Source organism: Sinohyriopsis cumingii, chromosome 12, assembly GCF_028554795.1.
Source record: "Sinohyriopsis cumingii isolate HCF-2022 chromosome 12, ASM2855479v2, whole genome shotgun sequence".
Lineage (NCBI taxonomy): Eukaryota > Metazoa > Mollusca > Bivalvia > Unionida > Unionidae > Sinohyriopsis > Sinohyriopsis cumingii.
In genome coordinates, this window is record NC_142972.1 from 80,303,654 (window position 1) to 80,329,472 (window position 25,819).

At 35.2% G+C, this 25,819-nt stretch overlaps 1 protein-coding gene across 1 annotated transcript in view; it reads right to left on the bottom strand.

The window, feature by feature from the left end:
* LOC149786819 (uncharacterized) overlaps window positions 1-25,819 on the bottom strand; it is a 184,647-nt gene that overhangs the window by 143,511 nt on the left and 15,317 nt on the right. Inside the window, exon 2 of the mRNA XM_089977328.1 lies at window positions 3,852-4,056. Within this exon, the coding sequence (XP_089833454.1) occupies window positions 3,852-3,990 (139 nt within the window). The 5' untranslated portion in view covers window positions 3,991-4,056. The remainder of the gene's footprint in view (window positions 1-3,851; window positions 4,057-25,819) is intronic.

Sequence of the window (25,819 nt, forward strand, 5' to 3'; positions counted from 1 at the left end):
TATATACCCACAGCACCATAAGAAAAGTTATATGATGCAACATTATGTATCAAAAAGGTTTATTACCAACAAACTATAACAGAACAATGATATGGTCAAAATATATGAAAGTTCCCAATCAATGGGAGATGTACATGGTGTGTATTTAAGTGTATCTAGATGATTAAAAAAAAATTAAGACGATGAGCAGTACAAATGTTGGTTAAAAAGTACTCGAAGAAAATAGGCTTCACACAAGCAATATTTTTAGAAAGAATGGTCACTTCCTTCAAGAAATTTAAATACAAGTTATATTTACAACATTAACATATGAACATAACAATCATGTGCAGGTTGGAGATCAAAACAATCTATCAAAAAGTGCTTTACAGTCATGGGTTCACTGCCACACTCAGGTGGGTCTTCACCCATCACTATGTAAGGGTAGGCTACACCAGTACAACCAATTCTAATTCTTGCAATGACTACCTCATCCCTATGGATGGTTCTGCAGGAAGAAGGCCAAGGTTGGTTTGATCACATGGCGCTATGTATTCACGCATCATTCTGTGATGCCTGCAACTTACTAAATAAAGATTTTTTTTAATACCAGGTGTGAAATCAGTGTATGGTATTTTAAAGTCCAATGGTTGTAGACACAGGGCTATTTTAGCAATGTGGTCTGTTTTTATAAAATGGCTGGGTAACCAAAACTATACATGTACTACGTGAGAGGTACACAGCTCAGTACATCTGATGAGAATATTGGTCATTAACGGGTATTCCAACTTCCTATTCTGAAGTGACTGAATTACTGATAGTAAATTAGAGAAGATGATAGAGCTTAAAAAATGTTTGGTTTTTGGCCATAAAGACATAAGTGAAAGAATATTTATAAAAGCACAAAATTTCTAAGTCAAAAAGAAGCTATAAGGATTTGGCCATGAAGACGCAATTTAGAGAAAATTTATCAAAGGATTAAATTTCTAAAAGAAACAAAAGTTACAAAATTCTAATTTGTTTTACTAGAAATACAACTATAGTTTTTTTTAATTCAATAGTTTACCCATGTTAAGATCAAGCATCCAGCCTGAACAATGTTGCAAAAGATGGGGTGGACTTATTATTACAGGTATTCTAGGAACATTTTTGCCAGGATGTTGTAAAGCTGTGAGGCAGGGTTATCTTCCAGCATGGACTTATCACTGGACCAGTACGGTATGAAGACTTGAACCACATTTATTTCAACCAATGAAGTCACTAAAAAAACAACTGAACAGAAATAACAATTGTGGCATATGTAAAATGACATATAAACATTAAAAACACAACAAGTGTGTATGTTTTGGATTTTTAACATTGCTTTAACAATTTTTAAGTCACATCACTGTGATGTTTGCAGTATGGCAGTTTATAGTGATGTCTAGCACTGAGGCATCATGCCACAGACATGTGGCACCAGTCCCATCCAATCACATTATCCTGACACCAGACCGACCAGTCCAGACACTAACCTCTTAATGCTGAGCATCAAGCAAGGCAGCTGCCAGTACCATTTTTTGTATAAGTCTTTGGTATGCATGGTTTCCACGCTTTTCTAAAGATGAATTTCCAGGTCATTTCCAGGACGAAATTAATTTTTTCAAGGTTCACATATGTCCATTACTGAATGGAATTAAAGAACATTTTAGATTATAAAACATGCATTTTTTAAATCTAAAGATGGTTCTCATTCAAGACTCTCCAAAAGCCAGAAAAGATGATCATGTACAAAACCACAAAATGTATCACACGAAACAAGTTTGATTATATTCCTGTAAATTGGCAGGTAAAGTCATTTCAATGTACAAAAAAAAAAATATAACTTTATTTTGCTGGCCTGCATTATGTCACTAAGTGGGAACAACATAATGAACATGAATTAGTTTTGTTTCCTTTCAAACCTTTAATTCTAAAGAATTCTATAGCAATATATATTTGCATCTTACAGAAAGTAAACATTTCCTATTACAGTATAAAAAAACAATAAATGAAAATAATTAGAACCTTGTCTTGTAACAAAGAGAGTTTAACCCTGAATTTATCGATGCCAATAAAATCCCAAAGATTTTTTCAAACAACCTAATCTCCTTAAGATGATCTGGTTAAAAATCCATCATTTAAAAAACATTTTAGAAAGGGTTGATTTAAATTTTGACAAAAGACCTTCAAAATTATATACTGTTGTATATACAAGGACTGAATTTTATGTACAACCAACTTTTCTTGTAATTCGTTAAACCAATCCACAAACTTGTATTGATACAGGGGCTGGAATGGGTTTTTAATATATAATGCAAGGGACGACAATTTCTCATTTCAGCTGAGATTCAACAATTTGGACTACAAATTTGACTTAAACGAATAGCAGTCCATTTTCTAATCCAGTTTTCCTCCGAATATTCCCACCCCATTTTTCATATTTGGACATTTAGGTTAGAGTGTGGGGTCCATGTAATTGCATATGAAAAATTTGGAATTTGCCGCCACTGTGCGGTAGTGACACATGGTAATCGCTTACCAGCAGGCCTAGAAAATTCAAACTTATGTTATATTGATTTATACCTGCATTAAATCAATAGGAAAATGATTTATTTTCTCAGAAATTGCAAGTATTATAATTGTTAGGTCTTTAATCCACTGACAGACTAGACGAAATTACAGCATTGATGAAACCTAACCCGGTACTTGCCATCTGCATTACTAGTCACTTCTCAAATCTCAAACAACAACATCGGAAGTCAATTAGTCACTTGATGCCAACAACAAACTCCATTTTAATGTTGTTGTAGAGAAATTCAATTATATTAAATGAAAGTCTGATACTTTTTGTAAAAACCAGCAATCTGGCCAGTCTGATTTATCAAGCAGAGAGTAATGTGGTAGTCATGTGTTACAACAAAACTCCAGAAGTTGTTCTTGGAATATATAAATATGGAAAATGTTGTGTTCTTTCGTTTTTGTATTTTTATTACAACCAGCATACGACTTTCATTTAATATTTTTTCTTTTCTCTACAACATTTGAAAATGTGGATTAGATTGTTGCACTCATGCGACAAGCAATGTAAATCGCGAGTACCAGGTAACATTTACTCAACACTGTAGTGTTATCTTGTCTTACAGCAGATTATAGACATAACGATTTTAATACTCACAATTTCTGAGAAAAAAAGTAATTTTCATATCCATTTCATTCAAGTATCACTTGATCTAACGTTTAAAGTTTGCAAGGCTATCCGGTAAGCGGCCTAGCTTTGCCACAGCGATGTTTGCCTCTTGTGATGCTAGAGTGGTTTTCATACCTTCCACATAAAGAATGATATGGATATCAAGCTGACTTTGAAAATAAAAGTCTCCTAGATGAATCTAATCCACTGAGCATTGAGATTGCCTCAGCATATATGTTTAATGCAAGCACCCAAATGACCCATACTACACCCTTCGAATATTCTGGTTAGAACTCAATAAATTTAACTCATGATCAGTTTAGTTACAACTCAATTATGTGATTGCTTCGAGTGTCAAGTGGTTGCAGAAAATTCCCCGTTTTTTCCCAACTTTCATCAATATTTGCAAAATTTCAGGACTTTTCATGGTTGGGAAAAAGATTATCATTTCTCCAGACTTTCACCTGATTTCCTGGTAGCATGGGTATGACTTGACCAGGGTTTGAAACTGTGACCACCTACATCTGAAGTGGACACTCTAACCACTTAGGTCACCGGAATGGTCAAAAACAATATGCCCCCTCCACTGACTACCATATGAGCAATGAATACTAGTTGCCACTATGAATCAGTGGATCCTTATCAAGGTCTGACTGTAATTTACCTGCAGGTGTTGCCCCAAATACGCGCACCAATGGCACTTTCTTGACTTCAGCTCCACGGAATTCTGAGTAGATGACATCAAGGCCGGGTATGGGGACTGCCTGGTAGTAGTCAGTGGTCACTATTCTTACGGAGAACATCTTTCTTGCCAACCGATGCTCCTCTGCCTGACCAGTAAATCACAAACTGTCTTTCAACTTGCCATCCTGAAAGAAATGGCAACTTAAAATATATAATGGCAGTTATTGGCCAAGACTAGCAACTGAAAGGTTGCAGGTTTAAATCCTACCCTCAGATGACCCCAGGTCAGCACATGTGATACCTACTTGGGCAAGGCACTTTACTCCAACCTTGTGAGTATTAAATAACCTACTTGTGTTGCCGTTCCACAAAACCTGAACAATTTACACACATCAATTACCTCTATGGTACCAGTGTTCTATTCCCATTTCTGAAGCACAATTGTGTGGTCATCCATAAAAAAATAGCATTACTTACTACTTACAGGTACTGCAACATATACTTAATTTGTATTTGTTAGTTTTATCTCCATTATTATATATGTTGTATAAATGTTTGGACTTGACCCTGTCCAAAATAAAGTTATGGTGTACCTGACCAGTAACTTTTATTTTGTAAACAATACATAGTTAATATTTCTTTGTGAGTGTGGGTTAAATAGTGGAATCATTATCAATGAACATGTTTATCTTAATCCATGTTTAGGACATTGGTATTCACCATGGAAATACCTGATCTACCTGATGTTTTCCATTTTCTTTATTATAATTTTAGCAAAAAACAATGCCAAGTTGACAACATAGAATATTCTAGAAATGAACTTTTGACCCTCATCATCATTTTATTTTTTTGTCTTAGCTTTATATATAATATTGTTTTCTTGAGCAATTATTAATTCCTGCATTTAACATCTGAGGCAGAATCAGTCTTATTGCTGTGTTCAGTATTTCATTGGGTGGAATTATTTATTCAAATTATTATTCAATGCAAATAAAAAGTGCCCATCTATATTATTGGACAGCGACATCAATTTTGGAATATTAGTGAATTCTGACCAGAACATTTTGGGATTATAACACTGGGATACATCAGAAGACTTTTTAGTCCATTGCCACTCACATATTCGTATATTTAAGACAACAGGTACACCAGCATGTTCAGTACTGGAAATTATTTGCAATACCAATGGAATTCAGTTGGAACCTCATATATTTGAACTTGTGATAAATATTTATGACCATCTGGAATTTAATTAACAATACTATAAGTTCTTTTTAAATTTCTCTTTTTTTGAGGGAAATAAATATGCTGAAGCTTTTATAACAAAAACATAAAGGTCGTTGAAAAACTACTTTTGCCAAAATATTGTATTATTAGGAAAAGTCTAGCTTTAAATATATTTTTACAAAATCTTTTGTAATTTCATAGTAAATAAAAGATCCCACACCGGCTGTATACTAACAGAATCCTTCATATGCATTTGTAAAGAATGGGAAAATTCCAACAGTTGGTCAGATTTTGGTCAGGCTTTGCCAAATGTCTGATGCAAATTCTGATAAAAATTTCTACTAAATACCAAAACATAATGAAGGATTATTTTTCTTGCATTTCTTACACAGGCTGCTTACTAAATGGCACCTAGATGATAACAATTAAGCACAGAAAGGACATTTTTTTCTACAAATATAGTATGAGTATATAACGTTTGGTTTACACTGAACAAGGCCTCATAAACTTTCTAAAAATGATTAAAACAAACAGATTATACAACTCCTGATATTAAAGCTTTAGAAAATAACAGACAAAAATTGTCACAACTTGTATGTGATGACAGCTCAAAATATCAGACAGTCTGATGCTCCAATCCCCTCTAAATCTAGATTAGACTTTCTACTGTATTCTACTTGAGTTGCCACTGGACGCATCCAAAAAGTGTTGGGTTTCTTTTATTTGCCTGACAGAACCTTCAGTGTGTTGACAAAATGCATCATTTACATTTTAAAGTTCTTAAAAAACTTGTAAATTTATTAATATTCATCCACCTGCTGGGGGCTCAATTTGTAGTACATGTATCTCAATCTATGAAGGTTGACTGCTTGACTTTATTGAATGCTATAAACTTTGTGACAACACATAACAGTGACGCAAATGGCCAAGAACAGTACTATTTCTGGTCTCTTTATTTCATTCATTACAGTTTTTTACCACTGAGATAATTACATTGTATTTTAATCCCTGTAGTTCAAAGAGTTGGTTCTAATGATATTGGGAGTGAGTGTTTTATGGAATTATGACACCTCCGCAGTCAAAAGAAGGAGAACTAATTATGAAACTAGAAACTCTTTTACCTTCATGTTTGGTAATGCACCATTCCCACCCTGAAACTGATATAGTCTTCTGATGCTAAAATTTTATAACAGTGTTTACAATGGTCATCATCTTAATTTTGGCAGAATATTCACTCAAGTAGGTAGACACCATTTAAGTTTCCAAAGGATTATATTATTTGCAAGCAATTTATCTTGCAATATATGAAAGAATAAAAAAATATCCCATTCAGAAAGAACAATATAGACCTATAAATTAAATGACCAGTCCAATATGGTATAATTCAGTTAGAATTGATCTAAAGTTCATAAATGTATATTGAACCTTCTGCCTAGGTCATTAATTTTCAAGGACAAAATATGGTTCACAATTTAGAGTAAATTCACTGTTTTCTATTTAATTGTTGTTTTATTTTTTATTTTCTTCTGTTCAAGAGAAGATCAATGTCACATCAGCTCAGTGTGCAAGATTTCTTTAAATAAAGTAAAAGGATAAACTTATTGCAAAAGGTGTCAGTCATCCTTCTGCAAATGGAAAAAGTATACAAATTTTTCAGCAATTTTACACTTTGGTACCAGATTTTCATTTCTGGATCCGAAAGTGAATTTCTGGATTAACGGAGGAAATTAATGATTTGGAAATCCATTTCCACTGAATTATTTCCAAATATCTAGGTTTCCAGATAAACAGAATCCAGATTAACAAGGTTCTTGTGTAGTAGTATTAAACTGTAGAAGAATAAGTAATATTTAATTTAACCTGAGTATATAAGCCATGTTGACATAACACTATAATTAACTCCAAGAGAAAACAGTTGAAAATAAAAATAAAAACATGTAATATTTTTACTTTTTATATCACTAATCAGTAACAATTGTTTGCTATTTATTGTTCAAATAACAACTAGCATTACAAAGCTCTAATTTCTTAATTTAAATCTTATGGGCCCAATCTGTAATGGGCAACTCCTTATGGGCCCTGATCTCCAGCAACCTTTTATATAAGAACTTGGGGAGAACATTACTTTTAATGAAATCAAATCAAAAAAATTTTCTCTCCAAACTACAGTACACAATCCTGAAAGGTAAATGTATGTGTGTGATTTGGATTTTTAACATGGCTTTAACAATTTTTAAATCATATCGCTACAATATCTGCAGTGTGGCAGTTTATAGTGATGTCTAACACTGGGGAAATGCCGCAGACATGTATCATCATGTCCCACTCAGTCATATAATCCTGACACCAGGCCGACCAGTCCTAACACTCACCTCTTAATGCTCAGCGCCAACTGAGGCAGCTGCTAGTGCCATTTTTTAAAGGTCTTTGGTATGACTTGGCCAGGGTCTAATCTGCGACCTCCCACATCCTAGGCATATGCTCTAGCCACTAGGACACCAGAGAGGTCGGTAAATGTATAAAGAAAACTAGCAGATTCAAAACATTTTTATATAAAGTTTATTAAAGTATATCAAAATGTTATGGCAAAATAATAGAAAAAATATGTCAGGCATGTGGATTTCAGTCAGGACAAGTATTTTATTTAAGTCACTTGGCCAGGGCCTGTGTCTTAACAAAATTTATTTGAGAATTGGATGACATCATCAACAAATCAGAATGGTGATGCATCAAACAAAACACCTTTTTATACATCATGTGGTGTAAGACATTTCACGTGATGAACACATATTTTCAATCAGTGTTCTGTACTAAACATAATGAAAAAATTAAATTCAATTTTTGCCACTGTGGGCTCATTTTTACCCCATCACTGATGAAACATCATGCCATGTGCCATGATTCATGCACAACTCACACATGTGCATTTACATTACTTTTTATTCACACTGTAACCTCAGAACGCATCAATAGTATGAATCAAAAGTCACCTGTGCATTTGTGTGTGTATATGTGTATATATGATTTGGATTTTTAACGTAGCTTTAACGATTTTTTAGTCATACTGCTACGATGTCTGCAGTGTGGCAGTTTATTGTAATGTCTAGTACTGGGGCATCATGCCCCACCCAGTCACATTTTTCAGACACCATAACGACTAGTCCTAGCACTAACCTCTAACTGCTGTGTGCCAAGTGAGGCAGCTGCCAGTACCATTTTTTCAGTCTCTGGTATGACTAGGATGGGGTTAGTGCATTTTGTACAACACACTCCGGTTTGGGATGGAGCATACTTGATTCATCTCTGGTAAAGCTGTACCGATTTATCAGCAATACTCATAAGTGGGCCAATTATTAGAACAATCAGTATCGGTACATATAATCAGTGCCAATATAAACATATTTCCAAAATATAAATTCAATCATAGCATTCATCTTGACATGGCTTGAATTTTAAATCAGAACTAAATAGTGGAAATTAAGGAATAAACATTTGATTTGGGGGTTAATTGAAAAACAAATATATTCTTAAAAGTAAATACTTTTTAAAACACTTGCTGTAAACCACCGCTGATTGTCTGCACACAACAAATTATCAATACCATTCATGCACTCATCCCAATCGCTGCAGCCATCCAGCCAATGAGGTCTCGTGTGACTGTTAACTTTCCAACTACTATGAAACTATGACTGTCATGTTGCATGGCCGCGATTATGTAAGTCAAGAACAAAGGAATTGGTTAGAAGCCATGTGTATATGTTAGACCCCGCGGCTATAGTGGTCCTGTTCGGAATTGTTACGTGAGCCCAGCTTGTTGGGTGTCAAAAATCACATGTGGACATTGAAAGTTTTGTTCAAGAATAAAGGACCCTTACTGGCATTGTAAATATCACCACGTTGACAGACAGCCAGAGTATTGTCTGCTAAGTTGAACAGAACAGAGTAGAATCAATATCCAGTTGGAACTGAGAGAGGGTGTGGTCACCATTTCAACCCAAATTTAACTGAATATGGTTGACTAGAAACCCCCAGTCATTGTGAAACATTGTGCTGAGAAGTTGAAGCAATAACTCAGGGAAGACACTCGTGAATTGGCGGGAAAATGTAGGAAATTCTAAAGAAAGACGAAGCTTTGTAAAGGAAGCTTTTAGGGGACAGACTTCTGGTGTGATTAGTCCCGAGTCTCTAGGAGAAAGACGGAATAGAGACTAGTGGAGAAGTTGATTGTGAATCGAAGGCTAGTTGGAGAGCAGAGTCAAGGAGGAGGAGGAAAAGGAGTAGAGGAGGAGAAATTGGAGAAGAGCAGTCAAAGAGAAGGAGTTAGGAGGGAAGTCAGAGAAAACTGGCGGGAGAGGAGAGATACAGATGAGTAGAAAACAAGGATAGGTGGAAAAGCGATCTCACACTATAAATCACAGGATGGTTGAGAGGGAGAAGAGTGATTGGGAAATTATTATCATTTGAATATTAAATTGTATTAAATTGTTATTCTTTTGAATTTCACCTTTGTGTTCTCAATAATTTATCTGTCAGCATTGCTGGCTGGGGGCTCGGAGCTTTACCTCTCTCTATCACTAATTTCACTTCCTACAGCATTGAGCCTGGGTGGGACTTCCATAGTAATTTAAATAATATATTGGGAGCACCCCACCCCAACCCTACCAAACCCTCACTATAGTTAATCTGTTCTTTAGCTAGTCCTGCAATGCTGCTAATCAATGAACAGCGGTCACACGCTGAAGCAGCTGAATGCTAACATACAAATATTATGCAGCATTGATACTGGCATGCCAGCGCCATTACCCCAGCTGCTGAGGAAAAAAGGATTCTAAAAATTATACAACATCAAATCTTGTCCAGCACTTGTGCTGCAAGCACATCATCAAACATGGCCTGTTTCTGGCAGATAAAAAAGAAAAGGATGCTGCGCAGTTAACCTCAGCAGCTGATGCAACTCCTCGTACTCCGACTATTGTCGCCTAGCTGGACCGGAAGCAGCCATTTGCATTTGATGACCCAAGAGCTATTAGTTAGCACAAAGCTATTGCAGAGTTCATCCCAGTAGATGTAAACCCTTTTTCCGTTGTTGAAGACATTGGATTTTGATGTCTGATGGCCAAGGCAGGACTGCACTATAAAATTCAAAGTCATAAGTACTTTTCCACATCTTTGAAACCTGACATGCATAAGGCAATATAAAGCAAGATGCATTATTTAGTTTCCGCCCAATCTGACCTTAGTTTGACTTCTGATGCGTGGTCAGACCTGTCCATCAGCATACCCTTGTTGAGTCTTATGGCACACTGGCTGACGGAAGACTTTCAGCGGAAACAGGTGATTTTTTTTAGCAGCAATGCCTCTCGATGAATCACACAAAGGAGAATATTTGGCGAGCAAACTGTACAAATTATGCAAGGAATACAACATTCCCAAAACTCATATCCACGTTCTTCTGCGTGACAGAGGTGCAAACATTGTTAAAGCAATGCATCTGGCTGCACTCGACAGCATCAGCTGTTTTACACACACGCTGCAGCTTGTCCGTGATGGCATTCTGTCACAACGAGCTGTCAAAGATGTTTTGTTGATCTCGTGATTCATAGTCAGCAGGTTCAATCTTGGAACAACAGCAAACATTTGGCATTGGCCATAAGAAATTTGTCCAGATCGTCCAGACACGCTGAAAATCTGCATACAATAAGTTGGTTTCATTATATGAACAAAAACAAGTCTTGGGGGCTTACACTACTCTCTATGACCTGCCAAAGTCTAACAGCCCAACAGTGGGTCTTGATTAACAATATTGTGGATATGTTAGGCCCATTTGCAGACATTACCAAGGAAGTAAGTGATAGCCAAACATCAGTATCCATCATTCTTCCTATGCTGAAAATGCTCCGAATGTTGCTGGCTCCAGGCCATGAAGCGAGTCAAGGTATTCAGACAATGCGCTGTGATATGTTGACGTCACTGAACACATGGTTTGCTGACGTTGCCAGCAACAAGAGGCTTGTCTTGCAATTACTCGAGAATGAATAATAAGACAGAATAATTTTGTTATGTTAGATGTATTTCTGAACTGTTAAATCGCAATGGTTCAAAGAAGTCCATTTTCTGTCCTGTCTCAGGCTCAGAAATAACCTGCTAGTGATCATGCTGACCCTCTGGCTCCAAAAAAAACAATTCTGTAAGCTGTAAAAAAAATTAAGTGGGAGCTAAAAAGTGAGTTTCTATGAGTAAAAAAAAATTGACAGGTTGAAATACAGTGAAATGTGACTGGTGTAAAGACATTGGAAAATCAAACCTGTTTGCCACTTAGGGAAGGTCCAATTTTCAAAAATACAGTACAAAATAATCCTTATTCTGTTTAATAAGTGGCCAAACTTCAATATACACATGTACATTGCAATTAGAAAGAGAAACACTTGTACAAAAAATCAGTAATGGCCATGTCTGCCTCCCTTTATGCATGTGTGTTTACTATAAAAATCTTGTACACAGTTCTCCTTATTCAACTTGAGACCAGAAATCTAAAACATACATCTGCTCCATGAATAATAACACAAAATCCCAGCTATGAGCTGTCAAAAATAATGACTACTGAGATTTAGGCTTGACTCTTGAGATTATGGGGTCATGGATCAAATGACTCTTCAGTTTTGAAATTTACTGAGAACCCTGGCACCTAAACAAGTGGCAGGAATAAAAAGTCAAACTTTATTACACATTTACTCCATCCAGTTATTTAGCCAGCTAAGTTTTAAGAGAATCTTTCAAGCAGCATGGAAGAAGCAATTACATTCTTAAAAATGTGTTTAATTTATACATACCCCTTGAATTTTCCAAAAAATTATGAAAAAACGTAAGGCAGAAATAGAAAGTAGAACATTAGTGCCCCTCAATACAAACAACTTACTGAATATAGAATGTGTCAAGAAAATCCTCCAAGTATAGTTGATGGATATGTGATGACAAAAAATTTCCCTTAAACATAATTCTAAAAATACCCTCTGTCAATTGTTGAAGAAATTACAGCCCAAAGTTTCAATGTAATCCTCTAAAAGTTGGTGGAAAAGCAGCGACGTCCATTGTCAAGCACCTTCTGATGGATGGAAAAGCAAATGGATGATCACCATCACCACTCCTTGCTTAAGTATAAAGCTGTTCAAGGTTTAGGCAATGCCCACCATAAATTAAAATGATCAGTTACCTGGGTACCCGATCAAAGAGAAGCTGTATTAAATGTGAACCTGAACTGTTTTTTTATTGGTTCATATATACCAACCCCCTAGGGAGATATAAGCACAATTATTACTAATATAAGTAGTAAAAAGAGTGTAATCTGAGCATAATAAGAACAATCTATATTAGATTACATGCCATAATTTGCAGAAAACCATATACAAAATGTACATTTACTTTTGCTACTTACGTGGATCTGCAGTTAGCATATCTGTCATAAACTGACTAAATCCATGTGGATTAGTATGAGAATACAGACACAAAATAAATGATAACTTATTTATACACAACACTCAATTTAACTAGTCTACATGTCTAACTTTCGCTAAAAGGTCATAAAGTCATGTCCGCAAATTCTGAATGCTGCACTACATCACTGTCAAATTTCTCTTTCAAAATTTAGAAAGTGCTACTGATTTGTCCTTTTCCTGAATATAATGTTCTTCAGTTTAACAAAATCCCTCTCCTCCAAAATTTTCAGTCATATAACATCCACGAGTTACATTGATAAAGCCTGTTTTGTTTAATATTTGGTATCATTGTTCAATACAAACTAGTCCAGTACCCAAGTGTACATCAAAATATAATGAATCTGTGACATAGGGTTTTGAATTCAAGAAACCTGTTTTCTTGGAAATGTGCAGTTAATATGATTATAAACTAAGGGAACTATTTGACACACAATCAAATGGTTGCACATGTCAAAACTATAAGGTCTACAATAGATAAATCGATAAACAGCCAACAGTCACATGACTTGAGCCTCGAAATGTATTCGCTGTGTCAAGCTTTCTCCAGATATAATCTTTGGTGCCAACTTTGAAACAAGTTTGTTTTCTTCACATGAAGTAAATGGGTACCTGATGGCTCATTTCATTACCCAAGTAATTATCAACATGTGAGCACCCAAGTACAAGGATATCCACTGACATCTATACTTAAGAGCAGGTATGATAAAATCCTTCATAAATTGTGAGAGAACTGATGATAACCTGACTATACCTTTTATTTTATTATATTTCTATATATAAAAAAACAGCCCAAAATGAGGTAAAGGAAACCCTGTTGCACATCAACACCAAACAAATACAGTATCTTGTCGATATAGTTTCAATAAAATCCTCAAATCAGAGCTGGAAGAGACCTGATATCAATTTTCTCCATGAACCTGCATCCTCAAAATATCCCTTTGACAATTGTTTTTTTTTTAAATCCAAAAATACACACAACCGAATCACAGGAAACATGTAAAATATTGCACATTTATAGCAATCAAATGTGTATCTTGCCCCAAGTTTCATTAAAATCCTGCATGCATTCAAAAAAAAAGCAACAAGCGGGCTTCTCAAAATACCTTATTTCTTCAATGACTTTTTTTTCAAGAAATTTTCCCACAACAGGCCACAGGAAAGAATACATATTTGAGTCAATGTCACGTCAGCACAATATTGGCCATATGGTGCCAATTCAAATATTGATTAAAAAACATGGAAATATACATAATCATATTGAATCACAAAAGAGAACTCGATAACATAAGCCCTTCAAAATAAACATAAACAGGAAATACTACGAAATAAAGGATAAAAATTAATGAGCGTGTTAAATTTCTGTAAAAGGTATATACATGTAAATAAAATAAAATGATAAAAAGTTTAAAATCTTTAATGTATATGGACAATTTTTAAAACAAATATAAGCTACATTTCTTTAGGAAGTCCAAGATTGTTTTCTGCTGGTACAGAATCACCAATTAGCTAACTGAATACTAATTTTTTTTAAAATTTTCTCACAGGTTGGAAGTTGATATGCTTAACAAGAATGTGTTCCACTATCAGGGTATACCGTGTGTATTCTAATCAAGGTTCACTTTTCAGGAGGTTTGCACATGTTTGGTATGTGTGTCCTATATAGGTGAGTAGCACAATACCTCATCTCTGCAATTTGCCATACATGAAGGATGCCATTTCTAATGATGGGTTTCATGTTCCAAAAGCTTGTTTTCATTCGATGTATTTACCAAAATATATAGAACATGTCAATTTAAATAATATAATTTAATATGATAATAAAACAATCAGTACAAGAAACAAGCTGCTTTGGTTATTTTATCTGCTCTTTCATGACCTTTAATACTAACTTGACTAGACAGACAGAAATTTGAGGAATTCACAGGTTGTCAAACTTAAGGCTTTGCTTGGCTTGCAGTGCAGGAAGAGGATCAGGAACAGACAAAATTTATTTAGCCTTTAGGGAAGATTTCACTGTACATGTACTTCAACGGTTTATGTATGACTTTTTCTGCAATACAAATGGTGGCTTTATCTGGTAGCTGGCTTGAGATGGTGCCATGGGATTTTACAATGGCATCTACAGCATTGTTTCCCTCTTTTGTGACCATATGGCATGTGTATAATGTAACTTCAGGTTGTAATAGGAGGTTCTGATTTTAATCAACTTACTCTGAACATGAGAGGATTTGTTGAGGACAAATCTATATGCCAAAAAGGTGGAATGCAATTTGATTTTTGAAGGTACAAGTATTTGGTATTTTCAGCTAAAGACAGAAAAAAATGGCTTGGAGTATAGTTTGGTAGTAGTGATGAGCCAATTTCATTCAACTGAGATGGCTTCAACACAAAAGCTTCTAAAATAATTCCTAGATGCTGGCAGACAAAATTGTGTATTAGAACAAGCATCTGTAAATATGATTTCAGTCAAGCCATATTGATGTCCTGTATAGCCAGAGTAATGGCTTACAGTCTGCTCCCCGTCTGAGTTTGCAGGATTAAGATATCTATGTGCATAAAGATAGTTTATGGTTTAAAAAAAATAAGCCAAAACAAATTCTGGTCTTCTCCACAAAAGGATATGAGAACAGTCAAGAGGTCTGGTTCATCATTAATTGTACATAATTGACAGCAGTGCACAAAGTTTCAGATTTAAAATATCTGAACCTGTAGTGCTTGAAAATTTCACTTCCAACTCATTGGTCCAAGACCAGTAGGACCCTACATTGCCCTGGTCAATATAAGCCATGCAATGGTTCAACATCTACATGTTATGCAAATCTTTTTTACATAAGCAAAATAAACACAAGAAAATTTAAAAAATTTGCAAACCTTTCAGTTCAGACATCTACATAATTTATTTATTTACTGTTACAATGAATATCAGCAAGTTGTATATTTCCATTTGCTATTATTCATAACTTTCAGAAATCTGCTGAAAAGCTGTATCTTTCCTGCAAAATCCTTTACTTAAAGTGAGTAGCCATAAACAGGATTTTTCTGACATTAATAACCTACAGTATCCACTGATCAAGAAGAAACGGGAGGTCTGCAACCCTCTTAACTCTCTTTACTGAGAAACATGTACATACACAGTCCTTGGTTTTTACATCATACATGTAGCTAATGCCATGTTCAGTCATATGGTGTTTGCCAGAGCACCCATAGGATACTGGGGTGTGGGATGGGGGGGGGGGGGGGGGCGGGTGACGCGTGTAGTGGTCAGCTATTCAGTTTTATGGATGTAGGGCAAAACACGTTTAAGAGGTGAAATCAGGGGTGGGGGCACCCACTTGCCCCCATGTGTGGGTGCTAATAGGTGTTTGCCATCTTTCAGAGCAACAGGTACCGCAATAGTCATAGTTTGATTCTGACCTACTGATAAACCCATAGAACATTCAGTACACCCTTCCCAGGATGATAATTTTAGCTGCAGTTGAAGAATGATAAACCTCTGACTGAAAAAGACAAAGCATGAACCGGAGCTCTGTGTAATGCATGCTAAATTAGCCGATTCTTGGTATAACTTTGCAACACCAGGTTCTCACTGTCAAATGATCGATTTCAGCTTGCGTCTTTGGACTTTCAGGGCTCTTTTCAGACAGGCAAAAATTAGCACATTTTAATAAATTTACAAGAACACCGAAGAAATTTTAGATATCCACCAAGCTAAGGCTGTTAATACATGACAGGTTCCACACCAAAAAAGATCAGTCATGTACCTCAGACAAACACAGTTTTCAGGCCAAGCCACTTTTTCATCAGGACCAATACTGAACTATCTACATGTAAGCGAATCTTTAGTTAACTTTCAATAGCACTTACTGATCTACATTTAATGCAGATTAAAAAATCTGTGATATATAATGAGCAGTCAGTTCCTAACCATTCACAATGTTAATTTTAATTTTGAAAAGGGTGAGTGCAATATGTTGCCGTGAAGTACACATTATTTTTTATCAAGAAAATTTCTTAACTCTTAATTAGACTAATGAAAAACCAATACTCTACTGAACATTTATACCATATTTATTTAGCTTAAAAACTGTAATATCCTCTGAGCAACATAGATGTGGAGGGAATGGCAAGCTTCTTTTTTCAAAACTCAACTTCTCAGCAAATGTTATTTTTAAACAGAATTACCGATTGACATAGGCAAAAAAGTAGAACCTTATAGTACTTTATATCTACACAAACCTTGCACATACCATATCTACCCAATGGTAAGTCCATACAGAATGGTAAGCACACACTCTATTCTTCCCCAAGTTTACCATAATTATCACTGTTTGGTCAACAAGCCCACCATCAACCTTTTGACAAACTGAGTAGACTGGCCAATTGGTCCAATCACATGAGAAATACTGTATTAGTCAATAATGTTTCACTCAAGTACTTCAATGACTAGGAGATGCAATGACAAGCTCAGTTCTCAAAATATTTCTTGACATGTTTCAAAAATGTTTCCCCCAAAATGGGTCAGAGTTAGGCAAATTATTCTCGCACACCAATACCAACCATATATCTAACAAAGCTTCAACAAAATCCTTGAAGAAATTTTGCTAAACATGGACCAGAGAGATAAAGTAAAACTTTATTATGTATCTGCACCAACCACATATTGATGCCTACAGTGTTTCAATAAAATCTTCTAATCAGTATGGGAGAAGCAAAGATGACCTAAATTACTGAAATACCTATAAAAAGCTCAAGAAATTACCCCAATTATGAATGTTACAGGGAAAAAGTAAAACACTGCAGACCTAAAAAAAAAGAAGACAACTAGCTGGACAATTAGCCATCATGGATTGAGAGACTGCATTGATCCCAACCACCAGTGATGTATGAACATAATCTAAGTGGCAAAAAACTGTAATCTGAACCAAAATAATTATGATCTATATATTACATGTCATAATTACAATTATGAAAAATGTAAATTTAGTTTTCCTACTAATCTGGATCTGCAGCCATGTCAAGTTCTTGTCATAAATGAGCAAAATCCAAAGATTAGTACCAGAATACAAACAAAGCATACTGACAACACATACTTCAGCTAGTCTACATGCTTAACAGTAATTGTAATGGCAACTCCACAAAACCTGCAACGAATATGTGATGTTCTCAACTTGAGTGCTGTATTACAACTATTTTTTTTAAATTTCTAAACCAATAATGATTTGGCCTTTAAAGATCTGACATGATTTAAAGTTTAAAAAGAACAACCTCCACAATATCTTTCAGTCATTTAACCATCCATGTGTCACCTGTCTTAACATGTTAACCCTGGGAGGTTTTTGTCGTTTTCATCTGAAATTTGAGTAGGAAACACATTTTGAAATCTATTTCTGAATAAATCCTAAAACACTAACTTCCAGGTGATCTTCCAATAACATACTGCCTAGTTGTCTTAGAAACATAGGTTTTCATTGGCTATTTGGCTCGGGCATGAGCAGAAGGGTAAAAGTTAGAGTTCTTTCCCTTTTTTTGTTATTTAATGGACCCTTTATTTTCATATCGAGACCAGTCTTTATTCCAAATGCACATTTTATCCTACTTTTTGCAAAGGTTCATCTGTCTTCTGCAGTTCATACTGGAATGCCTCAGATCTGAGACCAAAACGTCTAAAATCTGGACACAAAATCAGATTCCAACCACAGGCAAATTTTGGGTAGAAAAAAAAATCAAGTAAAAAAAAATGAGGTTCTTTCCTCTGTATTTTGTAGTGCAACTAGAAATTCCAGAGTTTTTGTTGTTCGTATCATTGTAGAGCTACATCTGTCTACCTTTCTATAATATAATCCACTTTAGTATATCATACATGACCTTGACACTACAGAGCTCGGCAGTAGGCTACTACCTCCTGCCACTAAAACTCATCACCAGGGGTTAATGTGTTAACATCTTAGGCCACTTTTTAAAATAATAAACTGGTCCACCAACAATGATTCTTCATTAATATATTGAATCTGCAAGATAAGTTTCCACAATGAAGAAAACAAAGCATTCTTAAAAAATCTGTCATATACAGCTGCTATAAATAGAAGTTTATGAAAGTGATAGGAAAATACATGTAGGTCTACAATGGACAAGCACGCTCTTATCTTATTCAGCCTTCTTTCCTATATATTCTCAAATTTACATAAGTGGGATTGAAAAGTTAATAAGAAGAACACAATTTTTATTTCTTCCTTTTTTAATGTACCAAAAAAGTGTAATCCCATATACAGGCAAACATTAGACATAATTCCATCATAAACAGTACTGATTATGCCAAATGTGAAAACAGTTGACAGATATGAGACTAATACACAGGGTCAACCACAATATTCAAACATACCGACAAAATGCAGGGGTAATAAATATAGTGCAAACTACTATTTACTTAGTTCAAGTATTCCTTGACAGAAAGATAATTCTCTGTTACTTTTTATTTTGAATCACTTTCTTTTGGACAGCACCATTAAGTGTCACGGAGAACAATGATCCATTAGTATTCTGCTAGAGGTAGTAAAATATACAGAATACAGTAAGTCAATGGGAATGAGACAGATGACTGTTAGCACACTCCTAAGTTATAGTGTAAAAGAAACTCTTCAAAATGGCATCAACATGATGTGTGTCCTCCAAGGCAAACTAAAGTCCCGACTACAAAGATGTAAAACCTAATGATATATACAGGGTCTATTCAACAACTGAATACTGAGACTGAAATCAGCCTCCCCCCCATTCCAGTTCAGAAACTTTTTTTTGAGTAATCAGTAAAATTTGTCTTGTGAGACCATTGCTATGAAATAGCATCTGTCTTGAGAAACCAGATTCTCCTCGCATAGGTTTACTGGTTATATGGTGCTATAACCTGTCATGAGAGACCATCACTTTTGGGTAAAATGGGATGGTCTTTCATGAAAAGTTCTACTGTGTTAAAAAAAAAAATGTGTGAATACAGCAGCTGCATATTCTAAAACAAAAACCTTCATCTAAAACATTGGTTCTATGGTTCCAAAGAATGTCATACCTCACATGTGAATGATATTATGATCCAGCTTTCTGCTGCCACAGCTGAGACAGAAAACCTGTGCACATCAAGACACAAACTTTAGGGATACCGTTAAAATACATACAAGTTTCAGCTGAATACAGCATACAAGATATACGATGTTCAACAAATGTTAATACTGATGACATTACGTTTCTGGTTGTTGTTACTAAAATAAGGTGATATCCATGTATTGTCAAAAAAATATCTTGATTCAGGCAAACAGAAAGAAAAAGAAATCTATTTTTTAAATGACTCTGTTTAAAGATCATGCACTCAGTATGTCCTCAGTGTTTTTTTTCCATAATAAATAGTTAAAATGAAAACTAACACATTGTGGATATTCAATAAACTGTAATCCTTTCTAAATTCATCGTGCACTAATTACTAAAAAACCATGCCCAACTTGAAGTATATGAATTGATTTTCTTTTCTTGCATGCAAGCTCTTTGTCTGGAATAAATCAGTTTTTGCACACTACACTAAATGTACTACAGAGGCATAGCAATCAACAAGATGAGAATTCAAACTGGACTGCATTTGGAGTATGTAGTGAATTTTTTTTACAAACACACCCTCCCCTCATCCTACCTCGTCAGACCACAGAATATATAGCACAGGATAGACAGTTGCTTGAAGGATTACCCTCATACAAGGATAAAAGGTACAGACAACACTGCCCAAGGCAAACAATTTTAACACTTAAGTTTCCATAAAGGATATTTATTAGAACAGATATGGTAAACGACTGAACACAAGACACTCCTACTTAAACCAAAGCATCATCAAGCAGTGACTTCCCAGGAGATAGCTCTGACCTATTGATCCACTACAGGGCACTGAACTGTGCAAAGCCACCAGATTATAATAACTGAAGGAATGCTCCTGGATTAGAATCCATGCAAATTTTAAATACTGGGGTTTTTTGGGGGGGAAGGGGAGGGAGAGATCTGTCACTGCCATTCATATTTACCAGCATCTTATTTTGAAAAGAAAAATTATGAACCAATGACTTAAGAACCAAGAGTCCAGTTATTTCTTCTAGCTGGTAGCCAGGCTTTTTTTCTTGCTGATGGAAACCAGATGCATTTTTAAACAGCAGATAAAAGCTGTTTTTATCCACAACAGCTTTCTATATGCAACTTCCTTGCCAAAACTTTACTGTATACACTCATGTATATATGCATCTAGCTATAAACAATGTAAAGCCAGATCTGTGTGGTGCATGATGCACCAGCTGACCAGGGTCTATATGGTTCAGTTAAAATTGTTGAGTAGAATCTGGAAATGCATTATGCAATGACATGGGGTTGACCTATTTGCATTCTGAAGGATGTTATGTTGGAGCAAATCTAAGATGAGCTTGTTGCCACCTATCAAGAGCTTAAATAATGCATGATGCAAGACACATGCAATAACCTATATACTTTGTAGCACAAACAAACAACCGCTTAAGCTGAATATACTACTGTCCATTACTACTGCTACTACTACTAACAAATAAAGGTGGAAGCAACACAAATAGCTCTACTTGTTATTACCTAGGCTATGAAAATGTTAATTTTAACCCTACCCACCACCCATACAAGCCACTTTCTCTGCAGCTACATCCAGAATCTCAAATCCTCTCAGTGAAGTACTGATCCTAAGGTAATCAAACAGAATATTGAATATGATTGCCCTCTCCCTACTGGTGTTGATGGAGTTAGGTAAGAAGCTTACTCCCCAAATTCCCAATCCCTTGCTCCTTCAATGGGCTGCATCTAAGATCCAAATTTTTTTCTTTAAAAAAAAAACAACCACCTTTTCCATTTACTCAAAGTTACGAAACATCATACCAATTATTATTCAAAATTTGTGTTGATGGAGTTTAAGACATTATATGGACATACCCACAAATGTTAAGCAATTAAATGAGTCCCTTGAAGTGACTGGTGCTCTTCTCTCCAACAAGACTATCCAGAAATTCAAGATCATTTCTTTCTTTTATCTGCACAGTGTTCAAACTACTTCAGATATTCTTCAGTGATAACAAGATTTTAAAATTAACTGAAGCAATGGACACATTGGACGTCAGCTTGGCGATATTTTCATTTAGGAACAAGACACAAGTAGTGATCTGTGAAAACCCAGTGTTGATATTTCTGTTTTAAAGGAAAAATGTTAACAAGTGCTGAAGGTAGCCTGTGGGTCAGTTTAATGGTCAAATATCTGTTTCTGTGAAAGTATAACATTCTATTGCAATATTTTAACATGATAATTCTTTTAAAATACTGTTTTGAGTTGCTCAGTTGGACTTTTATATTGGGAACATTTCTACCCCTGAATCTATAAAACATATCATACTGATACATCAACAAGATTAATTTAAAATGTAAAAGGGGTCATGAACTAGAAACCCTCCAATTCTACTGGCCAAACAATTTTCCATTTTATGGCACCCTTGAGTAAATCTCTACAACTGAGATTCTAAAATAAATGAATTATTTCTTTTTGTTGTGGGTTTAATTTCAACTTTCAGCACATGACAGGCTATACTATACATGGCGTCCAGTATAAATGGTGTAGAAAGAACCAGGAAGAACTACCACCACATGGGAAGCTACTGGCAAGCTTTCTCGCATACCGAGATTGGCCAAGCCCAAAGCCATGCAGACAGAGGTGAAAAGGCAATGGTCACTCAGGATTATTTAGTAAAAAAATTGGTGGAACCTAAAATAGTGGGAATTAATTTGAAACACAACATTTTTCTGGTGAAAGTGATTCTATATACTTATGTAAATATTTACTGGTATCTTTGCTTTGGTGACAATGTATTAATATTGCACCAGTCCTGAAAATTCTGCTTATATGGGGCAAGCAAAACATATCAGACAGGTGTCACTGTAAACATGCATACTGTTACGAAATCAAGGACTATCAAAGCAAATGCAATTTCTTCAGTTACAAACCATTTTTCATATTACATACTGTATATACTCACATATAAGCCCATTCGCATATAAGCTGACCTCCCCCAATGAATGGGTAATACCTGAAGTGCATGAACCATGCATAAACTGAACCACAAGTCCAACCATATTGAAAAATCATTTTATTGCTACTCCGTCTGAATGGATGGTCATCTTCACACGGGGATTCAGGTTAGGCATGTGTGTGATTGGATTTTGACATAGCTTTAACAATTTTCAGTCATATCACTACAATATCTGCAGTGTGGCAGTTTATAGTGATATCTAGCACTGGGGCATCATGCCGCAGACACATAGCATGATGTCCCCTACCCAGTCACATTATCTTGGCACCAGGCCGACCAGTCCTAACACTAACTTCTTAATGCTGAGCGCCAAGCAAGGTAGCTGTTAGTACCATTTTTGTAAGTCTTTGGTATGACTTGGCTGGGGATCGAACCCACGACCTCCCGCTTCCGAGGTGGACGCTTTAACCACTAGCCCAAACCAAAATGCATCCTTGCTGAAAGCTTGTGGCAAGCTTGCGGTAAGCTTGTAATAAGCTAGTTTGATGTTTATAAGCTAACATGGATGCTTGCGCAACCTTGTACACGCAAGTGCAGGCTTAGGCAAGATAGCTGGATATAACCGCAAGCTTGCACAAGCTTTCTTGTTTGCTTCAGAAATTAAAACTAGCTTGCACAAGCTTTCTTGTTTGTTTCATAAAGTAAAACTAGCTTGCGCAAGCTTACTTGTTTTCTTCAGAAAGTAAAATTAGCTTGCGCAAGCTTGTTTTCTTCAGAAAGTAAAACTAGCTTGCGCAAGCTTTCTTGTATGTTTCAGAAAGTAAATTTAAACTAGCTTGCAACAAGTTTCTTCATATATATATATATATATATATATATATATATATATATATATATATATATCCATCACTTGTGAAAGTTTGAGACCATGTATCCAAGTAGCAGGCACCATCACTGTCACGTCCCTACGAAAACAAATTCATGACTTGATGAACAATCATGAAGTGTTCATGAAAGTTCCTCAAGTAAGTTCATGAACTTCAAGAATTTTGATGAGTCATGTACTTGAAGTTCATGAACACACTGATGAATTTTTATGAACTATTATAATATCTTTGAAGTTCCTGAAATGTCATGAACTAATGGTTCATGAACAATTCAAGTACTTTGATGCAATACCACGGTATTTCTTAAAAAAATGTATATTAAATATCTATATCATTATATTCATAAAATGTTCATGAAAATTTATCATACAAACTTCTCACAATATTAGTGAAATTTAAATAAAGGTGAATTTTTTCTTCTTTTTTTAAAATGATATACTGTATAAATGTTCATACAGATCTTTAATTCAATACTTGTTTACTTAACCTGAGTATTTCTAGATTAATATGGGAAAATATTTTCTGGCCAGCATCAACAAAATGTATTTGCTTTAAAAAGCTTTCAATGACTTTGTCCTAACGTTTTAATTCTTCTCTCCATTACTGTTATAAACTGCATATTCTATTGACTTAGGCACTGGTTGCCAATTTGCAGTAAAAACCGAAATATATTAACAACGATTATTCTGATTGGATGACTTTGAAAAAAGATGTGATATGATTGGTTAATATACGAGCGCGATTTCAATAGTTAAGCTTCCTCAGAAACCAAAGATCATGCAGATGGTTAGGCAAAAACCTCGAACAAAAACCGTGGACTCCATGGAATGGACAGATGAGAATATTTTCAATATCATTTTTTTTAAGTAAGTAGAAGTGCAGAGAAGCGACTTTGAAGAATGTGAAGGAAATGATTTGGTGAGAGCAAAATTAGGCGGAAAAGCGTACCAAGCCCGGATGACCAAAATTACGGTGAGAATCTTTTTCTTGGTCATTCGTGATTATTTCAGTAGAAGTTATTTGGATATTTTATTGGTTTATATGTCATCATAATATTTATAACCAAGCTAATGACACGATTTTGTTCAGACCTAATTTAAACTTGCTCATCGAAGTTCTGAAAATCACTAAACATTATCACCCCCACCCCCCAGTTCTCGATACCAGACGTGGTTCGATATCGATAGGAGTTGAGATGTTCGAGATCATTTTCTTTTACATGACATCACTATTTCTATAATCTGATGTAATTTGGTAATTTAAAAAAAAAACCTTAAGAAAATAGTTAATGCGTGAAACTGTTCACAATAAAAGTGCAAATAACAACGTGATGAAACCGGAAGCAGCTATACGCAACATGCGGAGTCGGAGTGGATGCATTAGTTATATACTAAGGGCCTATACCACACAAGTCTGGCGTTTTATCAATAAAAAATGGCGAAAATATTTGAAAGCATGAAATAACCGTTATCTGTAATATATACGGTTATTTAGTGTAACGATGTTGTCAAAAGAAATGTCATATTTTACTGAATAAAACATCTGTCTCCTGTGACTATACCTATGGCTAGACAGATTCAGTTAATATAAAACAGTGACAAAATTCTGCAATAATATAAATGCTCAGTATTATGTGTAAGGGATTAAATCATTTTTGAGTTGGATCATATTATTCCAGTAAGTAAAGTGGGGTACAATGATAATGTGCTAAAAGCTAAAAACAATGTTGATCAGAGATTATCTGTAATTAACTAACTTTACCTTTTTTCAGACCAGACAGCAGAAAAGTAAAATTGTTAGAGGATGAAGTTTGTAGGTTAAGGAGGAAAATTTGAAAAGTGGAGGATTCTAGATGGAAGAGACATTAAATTGAGACTGCTGCAACAATGTTAAAGATCCAAACAGTAATCAGATGGAACAGCTTAAGTTGCAGAAGGAGACATTCAGTAGTGACAATGGACAGGATTTGATTAAATTATAGACCCTGAACATCTTCACAAAAGAGTTATCAGACAGGTCAGTCTCTGGAAGAAGATTGGTCAGGAGAAACCCCGCTGAAAGACAGCCTCATGACGATGAAATATGCTTCAACAGTTGATTGCAGGCAACTGCCCCAATATCTCCTGAACATTTTTCAAAGAAAAATTACAGAACATACAAAAAGTGTTGCTAAGGGTAAAAAAAAAGAATATCACTTGTCAGTTTAAATTTATCTGAAATCAAATACAGTTTTTAAGATAATATGTTGCATTTTATACTGTATTAACCCCATCCCCCATCTAAGGT